The sequence below is a fragment of the Crocodylus siamensis genome, chromosome 12 (genome assembly GCF_052110815.1).
Source record: "Crocodylus siamensis isolate JL-2025a chromosome 12, ASM5211081v1, whole genome shotgun sequence".
In the NCBI taxonomy this organism is placed as follows: domain Eukaryota; kingdom Metazoa; phylum Chordata; order Crocodylia; family Crocodylidae; genus Crocodylus; species Crocodylus siamensis.
Genome location: NC_143406.1, coordinates 23,531,414 through 23,555,224, shown reverse-complemented (window position 1 = coordinate 23,555,224; position 23,811 = coordinate 23,531,414). Strand labels below are relative to the sequence as shown.

The following is a 23,811-nucleotide window of genomic DNA, read 5'->3' as shown; positions in this document are numbered from 1 at the left end:
CCTAGCTATGATGCAGCGCCACTCTTCCAAGCTACCTTCTCTGCGAGGGAAAGCCCTCCCTGTCTCCGGAAGAACAGGGTTTGTTTGGAGAGCATTGTAAGCCAGGATGTTACCTTGTGGTTCTACTGGAATCCAGCCAGGGAACTCCAGGCAATTAGTCACACGAGGATTACAGTGTACTAATGTCCTGTACGGAAGAGGCACAGTTCCCAGTGTGGGACACCTCTCTCACGAGTGCCAGTAACCCACACAGTTGCCTGTTCAGTTCCTGCAGCTAATGCCTCCCAGTATGTAAAACACTATGTTGTCCAATACCAGCCACCTCAGCTCCAGTGAGGTGCATAGTGCTGTAACATAACTGGGGAAATCCTACATAAAGGGATATCCTTTCTTTGGGCCCCACCCTGCTGGGTGGTCTCCTTTGAATGAAAATGAAATTCGTTCCCTTGGCCTGTGATTTACCAGCTGCCCAATAAAGGTCTCTTGGGTTAGCCTCAGTGGCTTCCTGCTGTCAGAGGGGTTGCTTAAATCTTGTCTGAGGTGCAGTCTCTTTTATTTAGTCTCCCTGAGAGCTTGCTGCCTGCAGCAGCATCCATGCAGTAAGCATCTTCCTGCCTGGGCTCAAAATGGAGGGCTCTGCCTCAGCTAACTGTTTGAGACCAGGTGGCTTTTCTTGTTAAGGAATGGGGTGCAGGGGGACCAGCCAGCCCCATCCAGTTGTTGGAGTCAGGTGTTTACTCACTCTGGATCAAAACTGGATCAGTTCGTGCTCAGTAGTAGTTGTTGTAGCTCAAAGATGAGGGCTAGCATTTGAATGGAGCTGGCTTTGTATTGAGGGTGACTGAATCTGCCTGCTTCTGTCTAGGTTGGCATGGCACAAATTACCACGTGACTCTTGTGTGGGCCTAGGCCTTCCTTCTCGCTATCTCTTCCCCTTCCCTTGTCAGTTGGCTGCCTCCTAATCTAGTGCACTCCCTCCTTGCAGGTTTAATCCCAGGGACATGTGCTTATGGTGAAGCCTCTGAATTTAAACCTGCTTGTTCACTATTTTAATTTGAATAGAAATATTGTAATGCAGCTAAAAAGGCAATTTGAGCTGCAAACCTTCTACTGTCTGTTGGGATCTACAGCCTAGGTGTGCATGAGCACAGTTCTTAAAGTGGAAGGGAATGATTTTTCCACTCCAGTGGTATAAAATAAAAAAGATGTGGGCTTGCAGTGTTGGTTTCAGAGGCTGCTGCCCCAATACCTTTAGTGACAACAGGAAAAGATCCTGCTCTGGTGACCAGGAGGCAGCAGTCTGTATCCTGTTCCCAGTTTTGCCCTTACACATGCTGAGTGCTTGCAGTGGTGTCTGGGTAGGACTCCTGAAAAGGAAAGTAAGCCCCTCCTGTTCACTCCTACTCTGGCACACCAGAGCCAGGCCAGGAGCTTTTCTGAATGTAAGTACTGTGCTTTGGTACACGGGAGTGAGTGTGGGTAAGTTTATTTTCCCTGTGGTAGTCCCACAAGCACGAAGGAAGGGCCATACAGATCTATTCTGTTTGCAGGTACTTTTTAATAAAGCCTGTGTCCTTCAAGATGGACAAAGTGCTTGGGTCCTGAGGTACCTGCCGTTAGTGAAATCCAAAGTGGTGGAAACTAGGTCGGTCAGGGAAAAAAAAGATCGGTTTTGCTTGCCAGTGATAGTCGTCATAACCCTGGGTCTGTTCAAGCCAAGGCATACAGCTCCTAGCAGGCACCGAGCACAGGGGTTCTTCTGTAGAGGCAGCCATAAAATGTTTAGTCACCTGTTCTCTAAGGCTGGACTTAGCCCTTAGAATGCCAGTAGTGTCTGGCCTCGCAGCCTGCTGACAGCCTAGAAACACATGTGGCTACATCACCTGAGGGTTAGTATCAGGCTGATATGGTACTTGTAAATGCTCTACCAAGCTACGGTGTCCAGCAATAAAAAGAATAGAAAATGAACCACTGCATGTTTTAGGATTGTCTTAATAAAGTTCCTTTCCTCTGAACTGTGTCCATGCAGGAGATGTTCTGAACAAAGGGAATGTAGTAGGGCTACTGAGTTGCCTGCTACTGAAGATAGGGAATGGCTTAGCTGCCAGTTATTAAGGCAGCAGGTGCTAGTTGTTGGGAGCTGATTAGATCAGCTGACTGCCAGGGGGCGAGGCCTGGCCTTTATAAGCAGGGAAGGCTGAAGCCAGACACAGTTCCCCTCTGGCAGTTGCAGGAGCACTATGGGTGAGCTGAGCCGCTGTAGTCAGTGGTTGCAGCCTGACCACTCTGACCGGCTGCAATGATGCAGGGGTAGAGAGAACCCTGACAGAGGTATGTGAGAGAGCCAGCATAGTTTTGCGGAGTTGTGATTATTAGACTGGAGGCCCGGGCGAGGCTGTAGGGGTGGAGGAGGCCTCAGCAGCAGCTCACCAGTAAGGTGGGGGAGCTCCTGGCACAGGGGAGGGTGCCATGTTGTGGGGTTGGGACAACGGGCTGGGGTTGGGACAACTTCGGGAAGAGCCGGGTAGAGGCGGAAGCCCAGTAGGGTGTGGGCAACGGGCGCGAGAGGCGCGGCATAGGGCCCCAGAGTGGGGGCTTAGAAGACCCAAGTGCGGGCGACGAGCATAAGGAGCACGAGTAAAGGCCCCAGGCCGGGCAGCGGAGCTCGAGAGGTGCAACCACAGGCCCGAGTGTGGGCATAGAGACTGCGGGAAGCACGGGGCGCAGGCCAGCACACGAGTGGCCGTGGAACGTAAGGGAGGCAGGCTCGAGTGGGGCGCTGCCTGTGAGATGCAAAGCCTGGGAGGGGGCGTGTGTATTGAGTTGGCCCCGGGAGAGGACCAGCACCGGGACTCGGAGAAAAGACCAGCCCTGTGCCAAGAAGGGTAGGAAGGCAGCCTCCTTAACTGAACTAATAAGATCAAAGACGTGGCGGGCGAGACGGAGGACATGTTAAAGACCCAGACGTGGCACGGTAGGCAAGGACACTAGGGGAGGTCACGGCACCCCTAGGGGCTGCCCTGCCCCAGGGAACTCACCCGGCAGTATCTATATCCAATTCAGTTGCAGCAGAGCAATAAATTGCCATATGCCAGTAGTTTTACACTGCTTTCTGACTTCTTGAGGCTTTCCAATCTCAATCTGCCCAGGCTGCAGATACCTAAGAAGTGTTCAAGACTTGCTAAGTTAGACTCTGCACCAGTGCTTCAATAGCATTGCTCATCCAAGACAGCAGCGAAAACCTGAAGGTCTCATGCCTTGCGACTGCCAAGATTTGTAGATGCCTGTGTGCCTTGACAAATCTTGTCTCTTCCACTGTGGCTCAACTTTTGGCTCTGCAGTGTGAGGGATTTGACTGCTCTAATTAGTCTTCCTGATTACCACTGTGCTGCTTAGTCTCTGCTCCATTCTGACTAAAGTTAGTAGTTCCCACCTTAAATGGCTAGATCAGGAAACCAAAGCTGGGGAATGAAGGCTGCAGGGTGTCCTATCACCAGGGATCCTGGTTTTCTGTTTCCCAAGGGAAAATGGAGAAAACCATGGATTTCCTCTTTTTATCAGAGAAAACGCAGATTTCTCCTTTTTGCAGAGAAACCCACGGATTCCCTTATTTTGCAAACAGCTCTTCAGGCTGGTTGAGCTCCAACCTGCAAGAGCTGTTTGCAAATGGGGTGGGAAACCCCCAGCCCTGCTCAGAGGGGGGGAAGGGTGGGGCCTGATGCACTCAGTCAGCCACAGCTCCACTCCGCTCAGCTTCATGCTTTGCTCCTGGAGGCTGAGGTAAGTGCCGTTTGCTGGGGGTCCCTGTGGCGGGGCTGGGGGATTGTGGGTCATGGCTGGGGGGAGCCAGGAGCTGGCTCTGCCCCTGCCCAAGCAGGCAGCAGCAGTGGGGGATCCAACTCTATGCTGCTTCTGCTGCAGCTGCCTGCTGTTGGGGGCAGGGACCTGCAGACTTGAGTCCTTGGCCCCATAACCCATGAGTAGGGCGGGGGCCTGTTGTGTGGGCAGTGAGGGGCACCAGCAGGGCTGGGGGAGGCATTGGGGGCAAGTGAGGGGCACCAGCAGGGCTAGGGGAGGCTGCAGGGGGCTTTTAATTTTAGTAACAGATTTTGTGGTTTTTATCAGAGAATTTGCGATTTTTGTCAGAGAATTTGTGGGGCGGGTTTTAATTGGGGGGAAAAAAACCAGGATCCCTGCCCATCACTCATAGTTACTCCTAGTTCTAGGTGGGTTGGTCATCTTGGCTCCTAAAACCAGGCTGTAACTGTGCTGAGGGTGGAAAAGGAAGTGCTCTGAACATGGTGCTGTGTGCTCCATGCTGTGTAGTGTTCATATTTAGTGTCAGCTTTGTAATACTTTGCCTTTCATGCTAAAATGCTTATTGCTTGCCCCTCTACTGAAGGTCCCTGCATTGCTGAAACCTCAGGTTGTGGGGTCTTTTATGATGATGTAAGCTTTCTGTTCCCATGTTCAAGAGGAGCTACAAAGGGCTAGAGGAGCTGAGGGAAGACAGGGATGCTCTGTTTTGAAGTCTGCTATCTCCCTGTTACTACTTTGGATTACCTCAAGGAGGTTAACGTAGCATAGGCCCTTTCTTTTCACTGGAGAAGAGAATTGAAGTCAGTGGCAAGTGGAGAAAACCATTCAATGGTGTTGCTGCACATTTTTGGGGTTGTGTGCTTGAAAATAAGGGAAGCCTGTTTAGAAAGGGTGGACCCCAGTGCTGCCTCTGAACAGGTATGATAGTGGAACACACCTGTCCACCACAAACAAGCCTGGGTGGGGCATGCATGCTATCGGGGGAGCTGAGAAGACTTCTGGGAGTGGGATGGAAGTTCATAATCTTAGCTGTCCTATTCCATCTGTTCTCTGTAGTGGTGATATTCCCAGTGTCTAACAGGCTTCAGGTTTCAGAGAGCTAGCTGCTGGAGGGTGGGTCCCAATACAGCTTAATGTTACTAGCCTAAGGCAGGGATGTCAAACATTTGGCTCACAGAACAATGTCATGTGGGGCCTGCCATTTTGGGGCCAGGGCCCACCACTGAAATCTGGGCCTTGGAGCTCCACTGGGGACATGTCAGCAGCCGGGGGTGAGTGGTGGTTGCTTTAACCCCTGCAGCTACTGCCAGCAGAGCTGCATTCAACTCTAACCCACAGGCAGCCTTGGGCAAAGGGCAAATTTGACACCCTTGGGTTAATGGGAGCAACCACAGGAACTTGCATAGACTTTTACCAGGTCTGGTGAGGGTGGGCATTTGTCTGTCTAGGATGGCCGAAGCCTGGGGAGGGGCTTGTTGGGTCTAAGCTTCTTCAAGCTATCCTGATTAGAAGCTGCTGTTGCTGCATCTCCCTGTCTGCACCTGGCCATCGGTTGTGCCCTTTCCTAATCAGTATGAGCCTTTCTATGGTAAACCAAGATCGCAGCGTGAAGCTTGACTGCCGTGTGCTGTGCATGTGGCCATGCTTCCAGACTGGCTAGGGCATGTAGAACATAGCAGTCCCTTTCTTATGAGTCCCATGAATGGGGGAGATCCTGCATCACTGGTCAAACATCAGGGGTTTGTTTTAATCATGTAAAGCTGTAAGTTGGCAGTGGGCTCCTGTTGTGTCTTGTGATACCAGGAGCCTTATAGTTAGTTGCAACTTGTAGGCCCCTGGCTCTGAAAAATAGGCTAATACAGGTGTAGGCAACCCCCAGCACACATGCCAGGGTGTAGCACATGAAGGCATTTTGCTTGGCACATGCACCTTGGGGCAGATGGCTGGGAAGTGGTTGGGTCTGCACTGACACAACGAGAATCAAGCCCCACCACCCACCCGTGGCACACCAACATCTTAAGTTAAGGTTGTGGGTGTTTTTGGCACTGCTCAAAAACATTGCTGACCCCTGGGCTAGTAGCAGAGTCCCGAGTCCTTGGCTTTCAACTCAAGTGAGCATGCAGTATCCAGTTCCCTCTGTTCTTACATAGGCAGCTTTGACCAGTGCCCCTCAGCCTCATCTGTTAACATGGAATGGGAGGAGGATGCCTGTTTTGCTTTGCAGAGGTCCTGTCATTGACATCTATGTCTAGCACTGGTGAAGAGCACTGACCTGTTCATCATGGTGAATGTGCAGGGCTTTGCCAGTGTGTTGTCAGCTGGAAGCAGAGTGCTGAGAGCCCTGCCATAACATGGGCAGATCTGGCCTGGATAAAGCGGGGGTTCCCCTTCTCTAAGTTGAAAAGGGGCCACTGGAGAAGAAGGCATATGCATGGTGGAGCCATTGGTACAGGATTCTTGTGGTTAGCAGTACTTGGGAACTGATTGGCTGGTGGGGGTGCTGGGGAATTGCAGCCTTGGTCCCCCCCCCCTCCCCACTTTACTCCCCCACCTGAGAGGAGCATTATTTAGAGAGTTCCCAGCACTCTGCAGCCCTACATGCCCATCCAGAACATCTTAGTATCTGGGGTGCCCATATGGCATGCCTGGGCATGCCTCCTGAGAGCCCCGCTGGGCTGGGTGTGGGCAGGAGAGTATTGGATGGTGCAGCTGTTCCTTTGGAGCAGGCTGCTGTTTCATGAACTGCAGCAGTGTAGTGAACAGGTACAATGCTGAGAGGATCTGCCAGCTCTCCCCCCACCCAACCCTGCTTTGGTATGTGGCACACGGGGGAGTGCAGGGGTGACTGTGACAACATTGGTGTGTTGTGGGACAAGGAGACACTGTCCCTTCAGGGTTGTTGCACTTGTGATCAGGCTTGGCAGCCGTGCCTCTCCTCCCTCCCTCCCCAGCATGTGCAGAGCTCCTGTGTGTTGTGTTGGGCTGTCCCAGAAGCATCAGTTTCTTTTAATAGGGATTTTTTTCTCTTTTTATTCTAGGCCTGGATCGGGGATATCCGAGCTGGCACCACTGTCTCCTATGGGAACCAGATCAAGGCCAGCTGCCACTTGATAGCATTTAATGCAGATTCAGCAGGTAAGGCTGTTGGAGGAGGTTGCCTTGGGTGTGTGTGTAATGCAGGCAGTGGGCATGCTGACCCTGGAGCTGACATTAGGCCACTAAGTGAGATTGGTGACCTGTTATGCAAGGTGCTGTACACACACAGCTAGCTTCTGTCCTGAAGAGATTCCAGTTTAATAGACCAGAGATGTAAAGAGTGGGAGAAGGGAGAGATCATTCCCATGTTAGAGGGTGTGTGAGGCCCTGAGGAATGAAATGATTTGCCCCACACTCCAGAGGAGGTCTGTGGCTGACCTGGGAGTGGATCACAGACCTCTTAACCATATTGATACAGGTGCATATCAGACATGTGAGCATCTTATGCCTGCAGAGCTTCTCACAAGCCACTTGTTTTGTATAGTGTCTGGCCTAGCAGGATGTCTGCAGCACTTCCCTTTGGCCTTCCCATAGTCAGCGGTTAAAAAAGGCAGTGGGTTTAGGCTGCCCTCTGGCGACCTAGGGGTCCTGCCCTGTGCCAAAAGACATGTAGGGCTGCTAGCATCCATTTGTTTGTTCTGGCAGCAGGATACTTGCTGATACTCTCATACAGCCCAGACTCCTGCTTGTTGTTGCCTGGGCTCCTACCACTGTCTTACTCCACCTACACACACACCTCTTGCTAACAGACTGTACCACATTTGACTTATAAATATTCCCTATTCCTTAGCTGAAAAGGCCCTCGTGAAAGAGCAGTCCCAGGGTGAGTGACACTGTTGCAGAGTCAGAGAAAGGGTTTGGCTTGATTCTTTAAACCTGCTCCTGTTTGGGTGAAGTCAGATTTTATTTGCTGTAAATTTCCTGGCAGGGAGTTTTTCCGAGGCAGCTGTCTCAGAGCTAGCTCAGCAGTGGGAGTTGTTTCACACTCTAGTGGAGCCCTCTCTTTCTCACCAGACATGCTTTGTAGCCCTTAACATGTCCCAGGGTATTTTTGCTAGAGCACTAAAGAATGCCAGATGCTGTCTAAAAGGTCTATGGGATCTTCCAAGCTGATTACACAATGCAGCAGACAAAAGGTGAAAGTGGGGGCAGGGAGCCTGCAGGTGACAGTAAGATCATTAGATAGTCAGTGTTCATGACCTCCATTAAGGCCCATCTGAAAAGTGGCTCCTCTGCAGTCCCACACATGTGGAGGATTGGTTCAGCACAGAGTCGCATGGATGCAAGCCATGTACAAAGTGTCATTCTCACATGGTTGCTCTGGGTCTTCTCTTGCTAGCTTCCCCCATTCAGACACTGACCCAGCCTGCACGGCTGAGCTCCTGGGACCTACTGAGACTGGCTTGAGGTGTCTTCCTGGTACTGAGCAGAAGCTGAACATGGGCTCAGTCTTTACTGGACAATAGGCGAAAAAAGAACACAGGTGAATTGTGCTACATGGACCAAGATGACCCGCATTTACTTGTGTCTTCCTGATAACTCTCTGCTTCAGACATGACCAGTACAAAACAAATGGATCACCTTGCTTCTCTTAGCCAGTTGTGATGCATTTAGCCAATGCCTTGCTCAGCCTCAACAGAAGACTGCATATGCTTACCCCAGATCCTCAAGGCTTCACCTGTGACTTCTTGTAGGAGATGTTGGCCATTATGAGGCAAACATGAGATTTGCATTTGGCCATTCTGTGGGCCTGTAACCTGAATTATATGGGAGAATGGAACACCCGACTGACTTGGTATCAGAAGCATTTTAGTTTCCAACCTCCTGCCTGGCCAGGTATCAAATACTAGTGGTGTGTAGTGTAGGGCAGTTCCAGTTGATAGGAGCTGGCATGACCAGTTAGGGCTGGCTCTTTTGGGTTGGACAGTGGGCAACTTATAACCTAATATTGTGTTTCCTCCTGCAAGGTGTTTTAGGTATCGTGTCCCTGGACTGCCAAGATGGAGGCAAGAGAGCTGTGTCTCAGCTGCACTGCCATTCAGGTGAGCTGGGTACTTACCACACCCAAACTTATTAGCTTGGTGTATTCACAATACGTCTTACTCCAGGATCCAAGTATCCAGTGTTAAATTCCATGGTTCTCAGCATCAGTAAAGAGCTATGCTCTAATCGGCTTGGAACATGGCAGGAGGGTCGCATGTTGATGCGGGACACTGCTAACTCTTGTGTGTCACCCATCGGAGGACCTCCAGCTTGTCATAGTATTTCCCATTCATGCCGCACTGGGTTCTTTTAAGGATTTGTAGCTATGTGGTATTTTGAATGTGTCAACCTTTGAATGCATGGGACCCTCACCAGGGGCTTTCAAGGGTGGCAGGGGATGCCATGCAGTGTTATCCCTGTTTAGATGTGTAACTGTGTTTGACAAGATAAGCCCAGAGGTTTCAACTAGAAATCAACAGTATTAAAACCATTCTGACCTGATGTGCTCTTTTTGAGTTCTTTGCAACAGAATAATTGCTCTGTCATTTTTCTGCAATTGGGGTGGGGGGAGTGAAAATGAAGAAAACTAGCATTTTCTAAGAGGTGCCTAGAGTCTCAAAAAGGTTGAGACCCACGGGCTAAGGAATCTGATGGGACTAACTACCACATCCCATTAGCTTGCAGTGGGACTGTTGCATGTAACTGGTCCTTTGAGTAGGGGGTCATGTCTCAATCCTGGTAAGTCTCTTTAACAGGCCCCTTTTACTTTTCTTACTGTGTGTTTATTAAATTGCTCTTTGTAAATACAACCGCACCAGCCACACAACATACTTTAGCAAGGTGAACTGAAGAAAGGGGAAAGTTACTGGGGGGGGACAACATTCTAGACTTATATTAAAAAGCATGGCACAGAAAGGCTGTCTCAAGGTAGGGCTAGCAAACAGTAGAAATGTAGATGGCAGAGACCAGCTCAAAAGGGAATGGGTGTAGAAATAAATTAGTGTGTCGGGAGGGGGTTGTTGAATGCCAAGGGGAAAATCCAAGAAGAAATGTATCGAGTGGGTGGTGACAGCATCTTAGGGAGCAGAATTTTGACAGAAACATGGACAGTGAATGATCTAACTAGTCTTGTGACTAAACAAGCTATTGCTTGAAAAGGGCAGATGCTAGTGTGGAAGATTGGAGGCAGTCACAGTAGTATACCTGGGAAGGACCTGGGGTCTGCAAGTCCACTGGCAGCATTGACTGTTCAGAAAGTGTCAACACTGGTGTTCACTACATCCAGGCTCAGTGCAGGGTCAGGAGGGAGGTGAGGAATGTGCACGTCATGCTAAGTGTATTGCCTACCTCCCTTCAAGGTGCCTCATTCATATGTGGCAGGAACAGCATCATAACCCTGGCAAAGGTGTTGGTGCCTTCTGAGATGGAGATGGAGGGCCCATCTCCTGACACCCTTGGCATGGGCTCCTTGATGCCTTCGTCTCGTCTTGTCTTGTCTTTGCTTGTGGTGGTATGCATAGGCATGCTTCACATGGCAGGGTTTTTGTTCAGTTGCTAGGGCTTGTGTAGATGTCTGTGTCCCCGTGGCAAAGGCCAAGCTGAGAAAGTTGAGTTACGTAGCAGGGGAGATGGGGCTTCATCTGCAAAGAAGCTAACGGTTTCAATCTGTAACTAAAAAGCAATCAGTCAGTGGCCCAGGTCTGTCTTCAGGATTGCCAATCTAGGTGGCATAGGGATAGATGATGTTGGTCTGTTGTTAAACATGCTGCTTCCAGATGTGCCACTAAAGCTTCTTGTCCTTGGTTATTGTATGCATCTCTTGCCTCAGTCAGCAGTTACTTCTCGCTTCCTAAAATTCTGTTTGGCCTCTTTCCTGGGAGGCATAAATCTTGGAGTCTGTCCAGCTAGTTTGAGAGGCTTTCCTAAGAGGATTATCATTATCAAAGCCTCAGTTTGAACAAGCCCCATGCCTTCCTGTGATCCTAGCGACCCTTCACATGATCCAGGGGGAAGGTCACTTTGTACTTTCTCCAGGAATGGACTAGTTTTCTCTCTCATTCTTTGCCAGTTTAGTGGGGCTGTATGGGTTTGTGTCCCTTTTTTGGGTCTCCCCTAGGAGCAGCATGTGGCTCTTTAGGGCCTTACAGCTGGGGAAGGTTCTTCTCTTAACGAAAGGACCAAATCTTGGTCTGTTTAGTACAAACATTTCTTACCAAAACTAGGTTGGCAGCATCTCCTTACTGGATCTCTCTTCATTGTGAAGGAGATGGAAATGGAAGGTAGTCCCTGCCTTGTCCCATTGGTTTGTGGTCATGGATCACTTTTGACAGTGGACTCACATTTCCCCTGTGGGCCTGAAGGCCCCTCAGTCCCATTCAAACCCAGGTTGTCCCACCTTTCTTTTTTGAGCTGTCTGCAGCAGGTGTTCAGCTTGTGATGCGGTACATGCCTGCTCATATGCTTGTACAGAAATGACCCAAGCTGCTTTTTCATAAAAGGGTCTTGGGTCATATGCATCTGATGTTGGTGTAGGTGCATGCTGCTTGCAGCCTGACTCTCTTCTCTGGGTGCAGGGCAGGTGCAGCTTTTCCCTGTACTGGCACCCTGTCTTGATCTGGCTCTCCTAACCTGCAAGGCCCAGTGCTGCTGAAAGACGGCAGGGAAGTTTGACAGCTTTTCTGAGAGGGCTAATAAGGGGCAGGGTTATGAGAGAGACTCCTATAGACTTAGAATGGGACAACCTCTCCCCCACGCCCCAGCCCAGGCTCATTTCACAGACTGCCCAACAGCCATTGGCTGGCAGCAAACTTAAGTGACAAATGACCTTATCTGGATTTGACCTGGTGACTTGGAAAGGAGCTTTCCTCTCCTATGCTCATCCATGCTTGCTGTCACATCTGTAGCTTGGCTGTAAGAAGTGGGCTTCTGACTATGAGCGGCTGGCTAGGAAGGAGGCATTTGTAACCCAATATCCTGGCAAGTGATATGCTAGGAAAGAAAGCAAGTGCAGATGTGCCACATCCTGGGCTGTCGGTGCAATCCCTGTGGAGTGTGCTGGCGTGTCTGAGAGCAGTCTGTTTGCTGGGGCTGGGGAAGGATTTTTTTAGGGCAAACATCCAGCAGATAACTTCCTCCAGCGTGCAGATTATTTTTTGTCTTCCGGCCTTGGATCTTGTGTGTGAATGGAGAAGTAAGCAGTGACCTACTTTCTTGAGCATGCCAGATGCATCAGAGGGGCTGTTAGTCATGGTGCCAGCCTCTGTCTCACAAGTCCCTGCCAACAGAGTTACAAGGAGCACCTCATCTGCAGACAAACAGAGCCAGGGAATCACAAAGGGGATTTTGTTCCCAGCAGAATTGCTCACCCAAGCAGGGCTTCAAACGCCAGCATTATGTACCAACACAGATGCCTCTCTGCATGCTGTGCCCACTACTGTCTGGGCAGGCTGCTGGTTGGCTCAGCCTTATTTACTGCATTGTCAAGTCCCTGCAGATGTTCACTCTAATTGCTCCCCTCAATTAGCCAGACATCCCATTGCCTTTCTTTTTAGGAGAGCTGCAGTGGGGAAAACAAATTGGACTCATGCCTGTTGTTCACTGCTTTATGGTGATTACAGGAGGCTTGAAATGTGTTGAGGGAAGGGGTTAGCTCTGGTCAGTGTTTAAAAACTCAGAGTGTTGTCTTGTCTGTCCTGGTGACTGTTAGGGCGGTGGGTCTGGACAGACTTTCAGCCTTCCATGAGGGATTTGAATACTTTTTACAAAGGGCTTTTTATACCAGCTATCCTAGGCATTTGACTTCAGCGCTGCCTCAAAAGGTTTTAAACCCATCCACAGGGAGAAGCAGAGTGGGCAGCATGTCTGCTCAGTGTCCCTTGTCAGACCTAAAGACAGCACTCCCCTGTCCATAGGCAGATCAGTACTTGGAGAAACTCCCTGCAGTGGGTTAGCAGTTGGTTGAAATGCCAGGGAGCATCTTTCTTCTCCTGAAATGGCTCTACTTGAGGGTCCAACCTTCTGGCTGCTCATGGGAACCGAACCTGTAACCCCCTGGAGGACTGCCCTGGGTGGTCTTCTCTACCAGGGTGTGTCTGCTTGTGTAAGCACAGCTTCTTGAGGCATAGGGTTGGAGGGAGAGGGGGTGATAAGGCCCTGGTAGGCCAGAGTGAGGGGATAGTTGTGCTGCAGCAAGTGCATCCTTTCAGGGAGCCAGGAATTAAACTACTTCTCTTCCCTTCAGATACGGTGACAGACTTTGACTTCTCTCCATTTGACCAGTTGTTACTGGCAACAGGCTCTGCTGATAAGACGGTGAGTGTACAGTGAAGTGGTAACTGAGGGGACTGCATGTAGTGAGATCACTTGACTGGAGGAGCTGTCCTGCCCCCCTTGTCCCAGGGTTAGCTCTTGATACTGCCAGCTGGTTCCTGGGAGTCTGTTTATGTAGATTGTCAGTGCCTTCACAGGTAACTTGGGAGGGGCACTGAGGGGAGTTCAGGCTGAGGTCTGGAGTGAAGGTGGGGCCAGGGTGTGGTCTGGAGCTGATGTCTGGAGCAGAAGGATGCCAGGGGCCATGAAGATGAAATGGGCTCCCTGCTTTGGAGGGAGGTGCAGTTAACATGTACTCAGGTTGCTCAGCTGGATGCAGGCCCGGTGTTTGCATGGAGTACAGCAAAGGGACAGATGATGGGAATTGAGAGCTGCTGCCAGCTTCAAGTCGTGGTGTTTAGAGGGGTCATCAAAGGAGTCTCTGGAGCAGGGGAAGGCAGAAAAGTGGGTTATCCCAAGCTTGAAGGATGTCTGTGAGCTTTGTGCACATGTTGGGAAGGGAAGGACATGTAGCAGAGGAAACAGCTTGACCTGCCACTCAGCTTGGTCTCCCTAAGTTCAATGAGGCCCCTGAGCCCAATTCACTTGAAATGGCCCTGCTGACCTACCTGTGGCTCTGTCTGGGGGCACAAAGGCCTAAGAAATGAATGGCAAGACGCAACCTACCAATCGGATGTGGCAGGAGAGCTCAGGTATGTGGCTGCTGCACCTGAGCACTGAGAGCTCCATGTGAGCCTGGGGTGAGTGGCAGATGCAACTTCACGCTTGTGACATGGAGATGGGAGACCAGAGTGTAGGCAGAGGGTTTCCTAAAGGCTCTTGGGGATCACTCTTGTGCATCTTGGCCTGCAGGTGAAAGTGTGGTGTCTGTCTGAAAATGGCCAGGACTTGCCTGCCAGTGCAGGGGTGATCCTGGGGCCTGAGGGGTGCCAAGTGGACATGCTCCAGTTCCACTCCACTGCAGATGGTGTGCTGGCAAGCGGAGCTGGCAGGAGAGTGAAGATCTGGGATGTGGCCCAGCAGCAGTCCCTGACAGGTAGGCAGAGTCATTCTGGCTCAGGAGAATGTTGTCTTGTGGGCTGAGCATGGCATCTCCTGCCTGAATACACAAGCAAATATCTGCTCAACTGCACAAACTTCTGCCAGTTTACTGCCTTAGCAACTTTTCAGGAGTTTGCCCCTTCCTTTGTTTGTGGGTGTTGTCTTTTTCTGAAGGACCTTATTGCTGCCAAAAGTTATTCATAGGCAGTCCTGGAGGGCATGGGAAGTCAAAAATTCAATATTCTGCCACTGCCTTTTGCTGTAGTTCAGGCAGAAGATTTTGACTGGGGTGTGCTGATGCTCTGGAGAGGTAGTCTCAATGACAGGGGCTGTGCTTGCCCCCTCAGGTACAGACTGAGGGTGGGGGCAGACAGCTGAAAGAGCAGGGCACAGCAGGGTGAATTTCTGTCCCTGCTGCCTTCATCTGGAACCAGCTAGTTTCTAGCTTAGCAGTTCTCAGACAGGGTTCTGCTAAATTCATAAAAGTTATGGAGGTGTGCCTTGGCGGAAAAGGTTGAGAAGCACAGGTCTAGACCGTCTTGGGTCTGGGATGTGTTTTTTCTGGTAGCGCCTGAGCATGAGTGCTGCACAAATTGCTTCCCCCTTCCTCTTCCTTCTAAGCTGCCTGATGATGGATGTTTAGGCTTAAGGTTCCAAGGAGAGGCAAAAAAAGAAAATGGAACCAAACCTCTGCAGCCTCCCTTCAGGTCACTGTATATACCACTGTCATCGCAGCCCTACCTATCGGTTACTCCCTTTTAAATGCCTCCAGTAACACTGGATGAGGAAGCCACTGCCGTCATTGCTGTGGGTAGTATGAGGGCCTACCAACTTGTTTCTGTTCCACTCTGCAGGTTTGTTAGGCCTGTCACCTTGCCTGAATAGCCAGACTTTCTCCTCGGCCTGGTACTGAATTCCTTCTCAGACTTCCTGTGAGCAACAGTGATCCTGTTCCAGAAAGCCAAAAGCATGTTATGAATTCCTTATTAAAAGACCCATTGCAGAGGATTGGCAATGAGCTATGGAAACTTTGTCCTTCAGAAAGTATGAGTCCAGCTCAAGGGCATGCAGTCAGAATGGCTGAATTTCAGAGCACTTCCACATGTTGGTGTTCTTGGAACTTGGTTCAAATTGGCTTAAATTGTTTGGTTTGGAAAACCTTCAGAAATATTCTGGTTTTGTATGCAAGCTGGGATTTGTTGTAGTGAAAGTGAAATCTGAGCTCAGTCTGGAGAACTTTTTCCTTCAAGTCCAGCAGTATTTTCCATTCTGGAAAACTAAATTGCTTGGATGGAAAACAAGTTGGTACATGTTTTGATGCAAAATTTACTCATTTGTGGGAAATGCTGAGATTTGATAAATTTCTGGACTTTGAAGTGGTTTGTAATGAAGTTGTGTATTTCTCACAGAAGGAAGGCCCTTCATCCTTAACTAGTTGAAAGCTGTTCCCAGTTAGCTGTCTGTCCCCTTGTTCTTCCTCTAGAACTGGAATCTCATGGTGACCAGCTCCAGAGTTTGGCCTGGAAACAAGATGGTGCCCTCCTTGGCACTTCCTGTAAGGTGAGTAGAGCAGGTGTTTCCTGTGGTGGGTGAGCTGGAGGGCAGGCAGGGGAGAAATCCTGAATGTGCTTTCCTGAACAGATGTATTTAGGTAGGTGTTGCACTCACCCACATGACAAAGTTTAACTAAACCCCTGCAGAATGAGAATGTCTAAAAATATATTTCCTTCCCTGTGCTGGATTTATCTTCTGTTGGAGCTTAAACTGCCACATTTCTGCCTTGAGCAGGTGTGGGCTGTACTTAGTAACTCTATGGAGAACTTGAGTGCAGCCTGCTCTGATTTATGCAGTATATTCCTAGGGACTGTAACCTCCATGGAGAAAGGGAGTACCAGACTGGACACCCACCTGATGGGGTGGCTTTAGGGATAGGGCTGCCCCTTACATATGAGAGCTGATGGCAGAGGCTTTGGGAGTTCATTGTTCAGAAAGGCAGTGGGGAGATTGCCAAACACCTCTTGCGACAAGTGCCCTCCTCTCTCCTTTCTCACATGCCATTCCCTGCAAAGTTCATCCCCCAAGATCACGGGGCTGGAATTCCAACAGCATGGGCTTTATCCACAAGAGCAGCATATGCAGACCATTTGCTATCTGCACTCCAGCTGTCTTCAGTTCCTGGTTGAAATTGCTCACTGTGCTCCTAAAGAGCCCGGTGCCTCTCCCATGAGCATATGATAAAAGCAGCTCATGGTGTTTTCCATTCTTGTCATCCCTGTTCCTCAGGGAGCTCAAACTAGAGCTTAATCATTGTGTCCCCACACTGGGGAGAAGGCCCACTCCAGAGACTTTCACTGTTCTTGCCTCCCCTGGAAAATCACTTAATGCTGAAGGCCTGATGGCTTGTGGGCACTAAAGACCCACAAGAAACTGATGCTCTCTGTAGCAGTTAGGCTGGCTACCCTGGGGCCCTACTCGCATACCATCACCAGGAATTATCCTGCTTCCTTCAGTTCCCCCTGCAGCATCAGTTGGTTGTGGTATTTGTGAACTGTCCTTGACTGCCATGTTCTGTGCTGTTGTACACAAGAAGCTGCTGCATTTCATTGATGGGTTCTTATGTGTTTACAAACTATTTCAGGTTCCTTCAGGATGAAAAGCTGTGTGTAAACAGTAGATATAGTTTCCCTGTGGTTACATAAACTTGCTTGTTGTGGAGTTTTGAGAGGTTGGCCTGTGTCCTGGAGGCCAGTTTGAAATCTGAAATTCTGTTTCCAAAGAACAGTGTAGATCTTCTCCAAGAGGCTTTCAAAAGCAGATGGAGTTTGGGGATGGGAAATTACCCTTGTGGAGGTCCAGGTTATGCTCCTTCCCTGTGGCCATAACCCTGCAGACAACTGCATGATATAGGAAGTGTCCCTTTGCCCCAAGGGAACAGTTTATCTCCAGCAGGAGTTTACTTTCTTGGCTTATCTGTAGGAGAAATTCCCCAAGTATCTCTGCAGGTGAGGGAAGAGGTAGTTGGGAGGTGGGAGGGCTTCACCCGTTCTTTCACCTTCCATGTTGCCCAGCCGTGACTTGTCAAACGTTTGTGTGGGCAAAGGTTGTGAGAGCAGAGCTTGACTTAGGGTTTGTTGCCAACCTTGACCATTTTCAAGGGTCTTAGGACAAGCTGCAGAACTGTAGCTAAGCAGAAGGCCCCCAAACTTGTTTCTGAGTGACTGTGGTTTGAACCTTTGCAGATGTGACAACTAACTTGGTCAGCAAAGTGAAAGAAGCCATCAAACAATTAAACAAAGCACAAGGCCTGAAAGGAGATGTATTAGATGTTATTTTGCTGTCATACATACATTTTTGTTAAGATGCTTAGATTAATTTGTAAAAACAAGAACAGCCTTGTCAAAGAAGACCATAAACTAAGGTAAAGAAGAAACAGGTTAGTGTTGAGCAGCACTCCACAGTGGGGAAGGAAAGGAGATAAGAAATCCTCCCTCTTTCTGTCCCAAGTATATAAATCCCAACTAATTGACACCTTCCAAGTTCATAAGAGTTTTGGTTTAGTCCAGTTCCAAAAGTTTCAGTAAAACAAAGAAACTTTCAATCGGCAATTTAAAATGAATCCGAGATTATTTATTAGAATCAGCCATGTATAAGTACTGGATATAGACTGGAGGGAAATTTAGAGAACTCAGCAAAATTAAGAAGACCTGCTGCTAATCTGTGTGTCATTCTCCTCCCAGGCTAGATAGACTTTGGGATAAACAATTAGGTATGTTTTCATGTTTTAAAGTGCAAACAAATAAAATGTTGGGCTGTAAACCTGTTTCTATCTATTATTAGTACTCTGCCCCCAAGATTACCTGTAATCTGGGTAACAGACTTCACTATCTGAGTGCCATGCCATGCTGTGGAGGAGGAGAACTCTGTGCAATGCTCTTGGCTGCTTGCCTAGGTACCACTCTAGTCCTCTGGCAGGAGCTCTAGAACTTGATCAGCCCCAGATTAAGGCTGGAAACAAGATCTAGCTGTGACATGCTTGGCAGCTCTCAAGAGGACAGCACCACAGTTGATAACAGGCATTTCCCCTGCTAGCCATGCCACTTGCCAGGTAGGGATTCCATTCGTAGTACTGTCCCATTGTGCAAAAGTTCATCATAGCTGGAGTCTTGCGGCTTTCATCTCCTGGATATTTTTAAGATGCTACCGCTTACCAGACCCAGCCTTTGTCTGACAGCTGTGCATTTACTAGCTTCATAATAGATATTTAGAAATTCAGTTGTCAGACTAGGTTTGTAGTGCAGTCAGTAAAGGCAACTCAGGATTTTCTCTGTTGCTTTGTTTCTCTCTCTGAATTTGAACAAGGAAATCTATTAGGCACATTCTCAAGGTGTCGAAGTCCCAGGGAACAGGGCCTCTTTGCAACATGGAAACGGAGCTTCTTGACCTAGAGCTTTGGCTCCACCACGATCCGCTGGCTGGGAAATTGGCTTTGTGGTCGGACCCAGAGGGTTGTGATTTGATGGCAGTCACTCATCGTAGTGCCCTGTGACCAGTGGGGTCCCTCAAGGCTCTGTCCTGGGACCCATACTGTTCAACATCTTCATTAACGATGTGGACATTGGAGTCAGGAGTGGACTGGCCAAGTTCGCCGATGACACCTGGCGTGGATGCTTTGCCCCAAAGTTTGAAGATAGGCGGGTGATCCAGGCTGACCTGGACAAGCTCAGCAAATGGGCAGATGAGAACCTCATGGTGTTTAACACCAAAAAATGCAAGGTTCTCCACCTTGGGAGGAAAAACCTGCAGCACCCTTATAGGCTCGGCAGGGCTACGTTGGTTAGCGCTACAGAAGAAAAAGACTTGGGGGTCATCATTGACCACAAGATGAACATGAGCCTGCAATGCGATGCTGCAGCTAGTAAAGCGACCAAAATGCTGGCGTGCATCCATAGATGCTTCTCAAGCAAATCCTGGGACGTCATTCTCCCCTTGTACTTGGCCTTGGTGAGGCCGCAGCTGGAGTACTGCGTCCAGTTTTGGGCTCCACAATTCAAAAAGGGTGGAGAAGCTTGAGAGAGTCCAGAGGAGAGCCACGCGCATGATCAGAGGTCAGGAAAACAGACCTTACAATGACAGGCTGAGAGCCATGGGACTCCTTAGCCTGGAAAAGCGCAGGCTCAGGGGTGATCTGATGACCACCTACAAGTTTATCAGGGGTGACCACCAGGATCTGGGGGAACGTCTGTTCACCAGAGCGCCCCAAGGGATGATGAGGTCGAACGGTCACAAACTCCTGCAAGGCCGTTTCAGGCTGGACATAAGGAAGAATTTCTTTACTGTCCGAGCCCCCAAGGTCTGGATCAGTCTGCCATCGGAAGTGGTTCAAGCACCTACATTGAACACCTTCAAGAGTAAATTGGATGCTTATCTTGCTGGGATCCTATGACCCCAACTGACTTCCTGCCCTTTGGGCAGGGGGCTGGACTCAATGATCTCCCGAGGTCCCTTCCAGCCCTAATGTCTATGAAATCTATCTATGAAATCATGAATGAAATGTACCAAAAGTAACTTGGGAGGTTTGAGCTTATGTCTGTGGGTGTCTAAGCATGCTGTCATTGTCTGCCTGTGCCCCATGCAGTCTCTTGGGCATTGTCTGACCCTTACTTGTAGGGACACTGTCAGGTTACTGGCATGTACTGAGCACTTTGGTCTTTTTACATTGTCTTTTCATTAGCACACGTGTTATAGGAGTGAGATTGTAGAGTCTCCTCTCATTGGCAGCTGCTCAGGGCTAATGAATTCTAGCTTTGCCTTGCACAGCAAGCAGTCAGAGAGACATCTGTGGCATGACTCTCCAGTCTGAGCAGGGAGCCCTGTGACGGTCATTGTCTCTTGGCTGTCTCAATTGTGCCTGGTTTTCACTGTCTGCCCCATCCTTTCCTTTTGCCCATTCACAGCATGTGTGAGCAGAGCCTGGCTCTCTGCCAGCAGTTGCCATTTTTTACAACTACTGTCGGGGGAAGGTCATGGTCTGCTGCTCCAGGATCCTGCACCTGTAAAGATCCCTTTACCAGCTGATCGCCAGGGAAGACCTTTGCCTCTGAGTCTCTCTGCTATGATGTACTCTGAGCACACAGCCTCCATGCTGCAGCATGGACAGGACCAGTGTGCCTTTTGCCATGGCAGTGATGGCACAACATGGCAGATCATGGTCCCCTTAGCTTGATCTGTGATGCTGCAGCTTCAGAGCCTCTCCCAGGTGTGTCTGACACAGACAATGCCCAGGCCTCACTAAGATCGGTGGGGATTACTTATTTCTTTGAGGTGAGGATTTTGCTCTAAGTCTCTTGCCTTGCCCCTGTACTGTTCTGCTGCCAGGTGGCCAGAAGCTGCCTTTTGTTGCAGCCAGGGCCTTTTACCTCTGAACACTGGCTCCCCAACAGGTGCCTGGTCCTTGCTCAAGCCTCTGTAGTTCTGACCCTGGTGATAAATCAGAGGGCAAGTGTTTTTGGCTAGTCATTGAGGATTACTTCCAGCCATGTGGCTAACTGAGGAGCTTGCTCCTGGTCCCATTTTTGCCATGTCCTGAGAATCAGTGATGAGTCTGTGCCTCTGTGGGTTGGATTTCAGTGTCTGTCCAGCCCAGACTGAGGGTTCCATTGTGGCCAGTTCCAGTCATGGTAAAAGACAGACCTTGCCCTAGGGAGCTTGCATCCTGAGCTGTACAGCGGCACAGGCTTGGTGGTAGGGGGATGAGAACGGCAGGCTGCAGATCAGGCATCATGCTAGCACTGCTGGGTTGTGTCTGTGTGGGATTTTGCTGGGAAGCAATAAGGTAAAGGGACAAAGGGGAGTAGAATGAGGGGAGCTTGGAAGATGGGCAGTGTAAAGAGCCTGGTGGAAGGTGTTGGAGTCATTGGCAAAAGAGGGCCAGAGGTAAAACAATGGATGCTGCCACTAGCCTCCAGATGGCTCACATAATGCCTCTGGCAGGATGTGGGAGTAGTCTGCCTCACATGGATCTGGATGTGGAGGCAGTGGGTCGGCAAGGGGCATATGTCTGATCATGCTTCCCCCCAGTGTGACTTTACGTGCAGCCTAAACTCCTGCTGTTATAGCTGCAAAGCTGGATTTCTGCAGGTGTAACTCAGTTTCTGTGTCCCCTGTGTTGCTCCACTACAGTTGAGGTGGGTAGTGAGGCAGGTGCTAAGGCGCATGGCCGTGTTCCACTAACTGCATTGGACGGGATGAAGGGAGAGGTCGCATCAGCCTGCACTGCTGGCCTGTGCCCTGCTGTGAGGTGCTGTGAAAGGAGAATGCTGTACTGACCTGCTTTGCCTTACAGTTGGATCTGCCCATTCTTAACAAGAGGCCCCAATCGCTGCTGCAGCTGGTGAGTGAGTGCAGGGCTTTTTTTTAAGGTGCGGGGGACAGGTAGGGCAGCCATGGGGGCTTCTCCTGCGGCTCCTCTGGCTGTGCCTGGCTCTGCCCCAGTGTGGGTAGGTGTGGGAGAGGCCACATCTGGCCCCCATCCCCGCTCGGCTCCAGCCTCCTGGCACTTTAAAAGGAGGGCTGCATGGCTATGCCGGACTATTCCCGGGGCGCACCTCTGAAGCCTTTTGAAACATTTCCACAATGATTTGGATGGTTTTGTTTTGTTTCGGAGATGTTTCAGAGCTTTCCGTTTCATTTCGTATTCAGTGTTTTGGGCACCAAAACGGGCTGAAGCACCTCCGAAATGAAACGGCTACTGAAATTTTCACAAAGCCCAAGTGTCCAGCCATCACCTAAGATTTAAAGGGACTGACTCCTCCAGATGCTCTTTCCAACTCTTTTTCCCCCCCCCTCCCCCCAGCATCCCATTTACCTGGCTTTAGTCCTCTTCACCCATTTCCCCCCCCACCCCCCCATGGACAGGTCTAGAATTTTGAAAAGGGGGTGCAGATAGTGAGGTGCATCATCGCCTATAAAACAACACATTTTCTCCAGCTAAAAATAAACTAGAAGCTTCACTGATCTGCCAGGGACCTACAGCTGTAGTAATGAGTTTAAATGAAGCAAAAACAAATAACTTCATTGGAATGAATTCAAAACAGCCTGCAGGGCTGTGAATAACAGCTTAATTCCCAGGAGCAGCTAACAGACAGCAGAATGGCAGCACAAAGATTAGTTTGATCAGTGGAACATCAAGTTCATTACGAAAAAAGAGAGGGTCATTAATACCTGTAGAAAAAGCATTTTAGAAAGGATCAGGTAGATGACAATGAGCCATGAAGTCAATTGACTCCCTCAGCACTAAATAGAATAGAGTAGAAATGCTGCTGCCACTGCCAGGCAGTTGGTTTTAAACTGTGGGTAGAGCAGGAATCAAAGAGGGATGCAGCTGTACCAGTGTACCTCCCTGGATCTGCCCCTACTTCTCCCCACTCCCCTCCCTTTCTTCCTGCATTGCAAACTCTGGACTGCACCAGCAGGCACTACCAATGGACAGCGAATCCATGAGTGCTGGCATTGCTGTGACGCATCTCTGCAATAAACACCCTTTATCACAGAGGTTGGAAATCATTCTGCCAGATGCCCCATGCCCTGGGTCATGCTGAATCCTGAGATGGGTATAGATGAAGGTAAATCTCTCCCCACCACCCCAGCCAGTCCTGTCTGAAGAGTGAGTTGCATTTCCTTTTGCAGCTGCATTCTGCTGGGACTGTGTGGAGGTAGATGCCTGTGGGAAGCAGTGCAGCCTGGTCTGGGTCAAAGACTGGGTTGATACCCTGGAAGCATGGGCCTCCCAGAGCCATTCTGGAGGAGGGTGGAGAGATTTAGTCTCCGGAGCTGGTGGGAGGAATCTGGGAGGGCTGGTGGTGCTGTTGGGAGACCGTCTCAAGTGTGGGGGAACCAGCAGCCTGCAGGCCCCAGGGGAAATGGATGGCTGCATCCAGGGCAGACCAGTGATTTCAGCCTTTCATTCAGGGGGCTGTCACACTGACTGTGCAAGCAGTTGGGGTGGTCTTTCCCAGTTAGCAAGGACGGAGAGAGGCTATGTTCTAGCCCAGTTCAGAGCTAACCTAGGTTTGAAGGGGTAAAACCCTAGAGCAGCTGGAACCATCAGCTGGCCAGAAAGGAGAAGGTGCTTGGGGGATGGGAGCAGTAACTGGCACTAGGTGGCGCCCTCAACACACCTATCGCCTGCCTGTAACTCTCCGCTTGTGTGATGGGCAGTGTCAGCCGGGCTGCAGGACTCCCCAGCACCCCTCTGGGCTTTAGTCATGCTGGGCTCTCCTGTAGAGCCACTGCTGGGTGTGCAGTGCACTATCCTTGCTGTCTGAGAGGTGAGCTCAGCATGGTATCCAGGACTCCATTCTATCCCTGCCAACAGCCCATTCTTTGTGCTGCAGCTAGCACCATGGGACACGCCCCTCCCTCCAGGAGGCTGCTTTCTGATAGCCATCTTCAGCCTGATGGAAGCCCCCTGGCAGACCTGCGCCATTGGTGCTCTCTCTTCCCTAAGGGGAAGGCCAGGACATCTTGGCTCTGGACAGCTCAAGCAGGAGCTCTTTGCTTTAGATTTTAATGTGCCAAGAGGTTACGCAGCAGGTGCTTTCTACT

At 50.0% G+C, this 23,811-nt stretch overlaps 1 protein-coding gene across 3 annotated transcripts in view; it reads left to right on the top strand.

Moving 5' to 3' along the window:
- The window catches only part of CORO7 (coronin 7), a 213,221-nt gene that overhangs the window by 6,822 nt on the left and 182,588 nt on the right, over positions 1-23,811 (top strand). The window contains exons 2-6 of one of the 3 annotated variants that reach the window (XM_090024445.1): positions 6,858-6,954; positions 8,823-8,897; positions 13,079-13,149; positions 14,020-14,203; positions 15,692-15,768. In XM_090024445.1, coding sequence (XP_089880571.1) covers positions 6,858-6,954; positions 8,823-8,897; positions 13,079-13,149; positions 14,020-14,203; positions 15,692-15,768 — 504 coding nt within the window. Of the gene's footprint in view, positions 1-6,852; positions 6,955-8,822; positions 8,898-13,078; positions 13,150-14,019; positions 14,204-15,691; positions 15,769-23,811 lie in introns of those variants that run through there. The other 2 variants (XM_090024446.1, XM_090024447.1) reach the window with 2 other exon arrangements.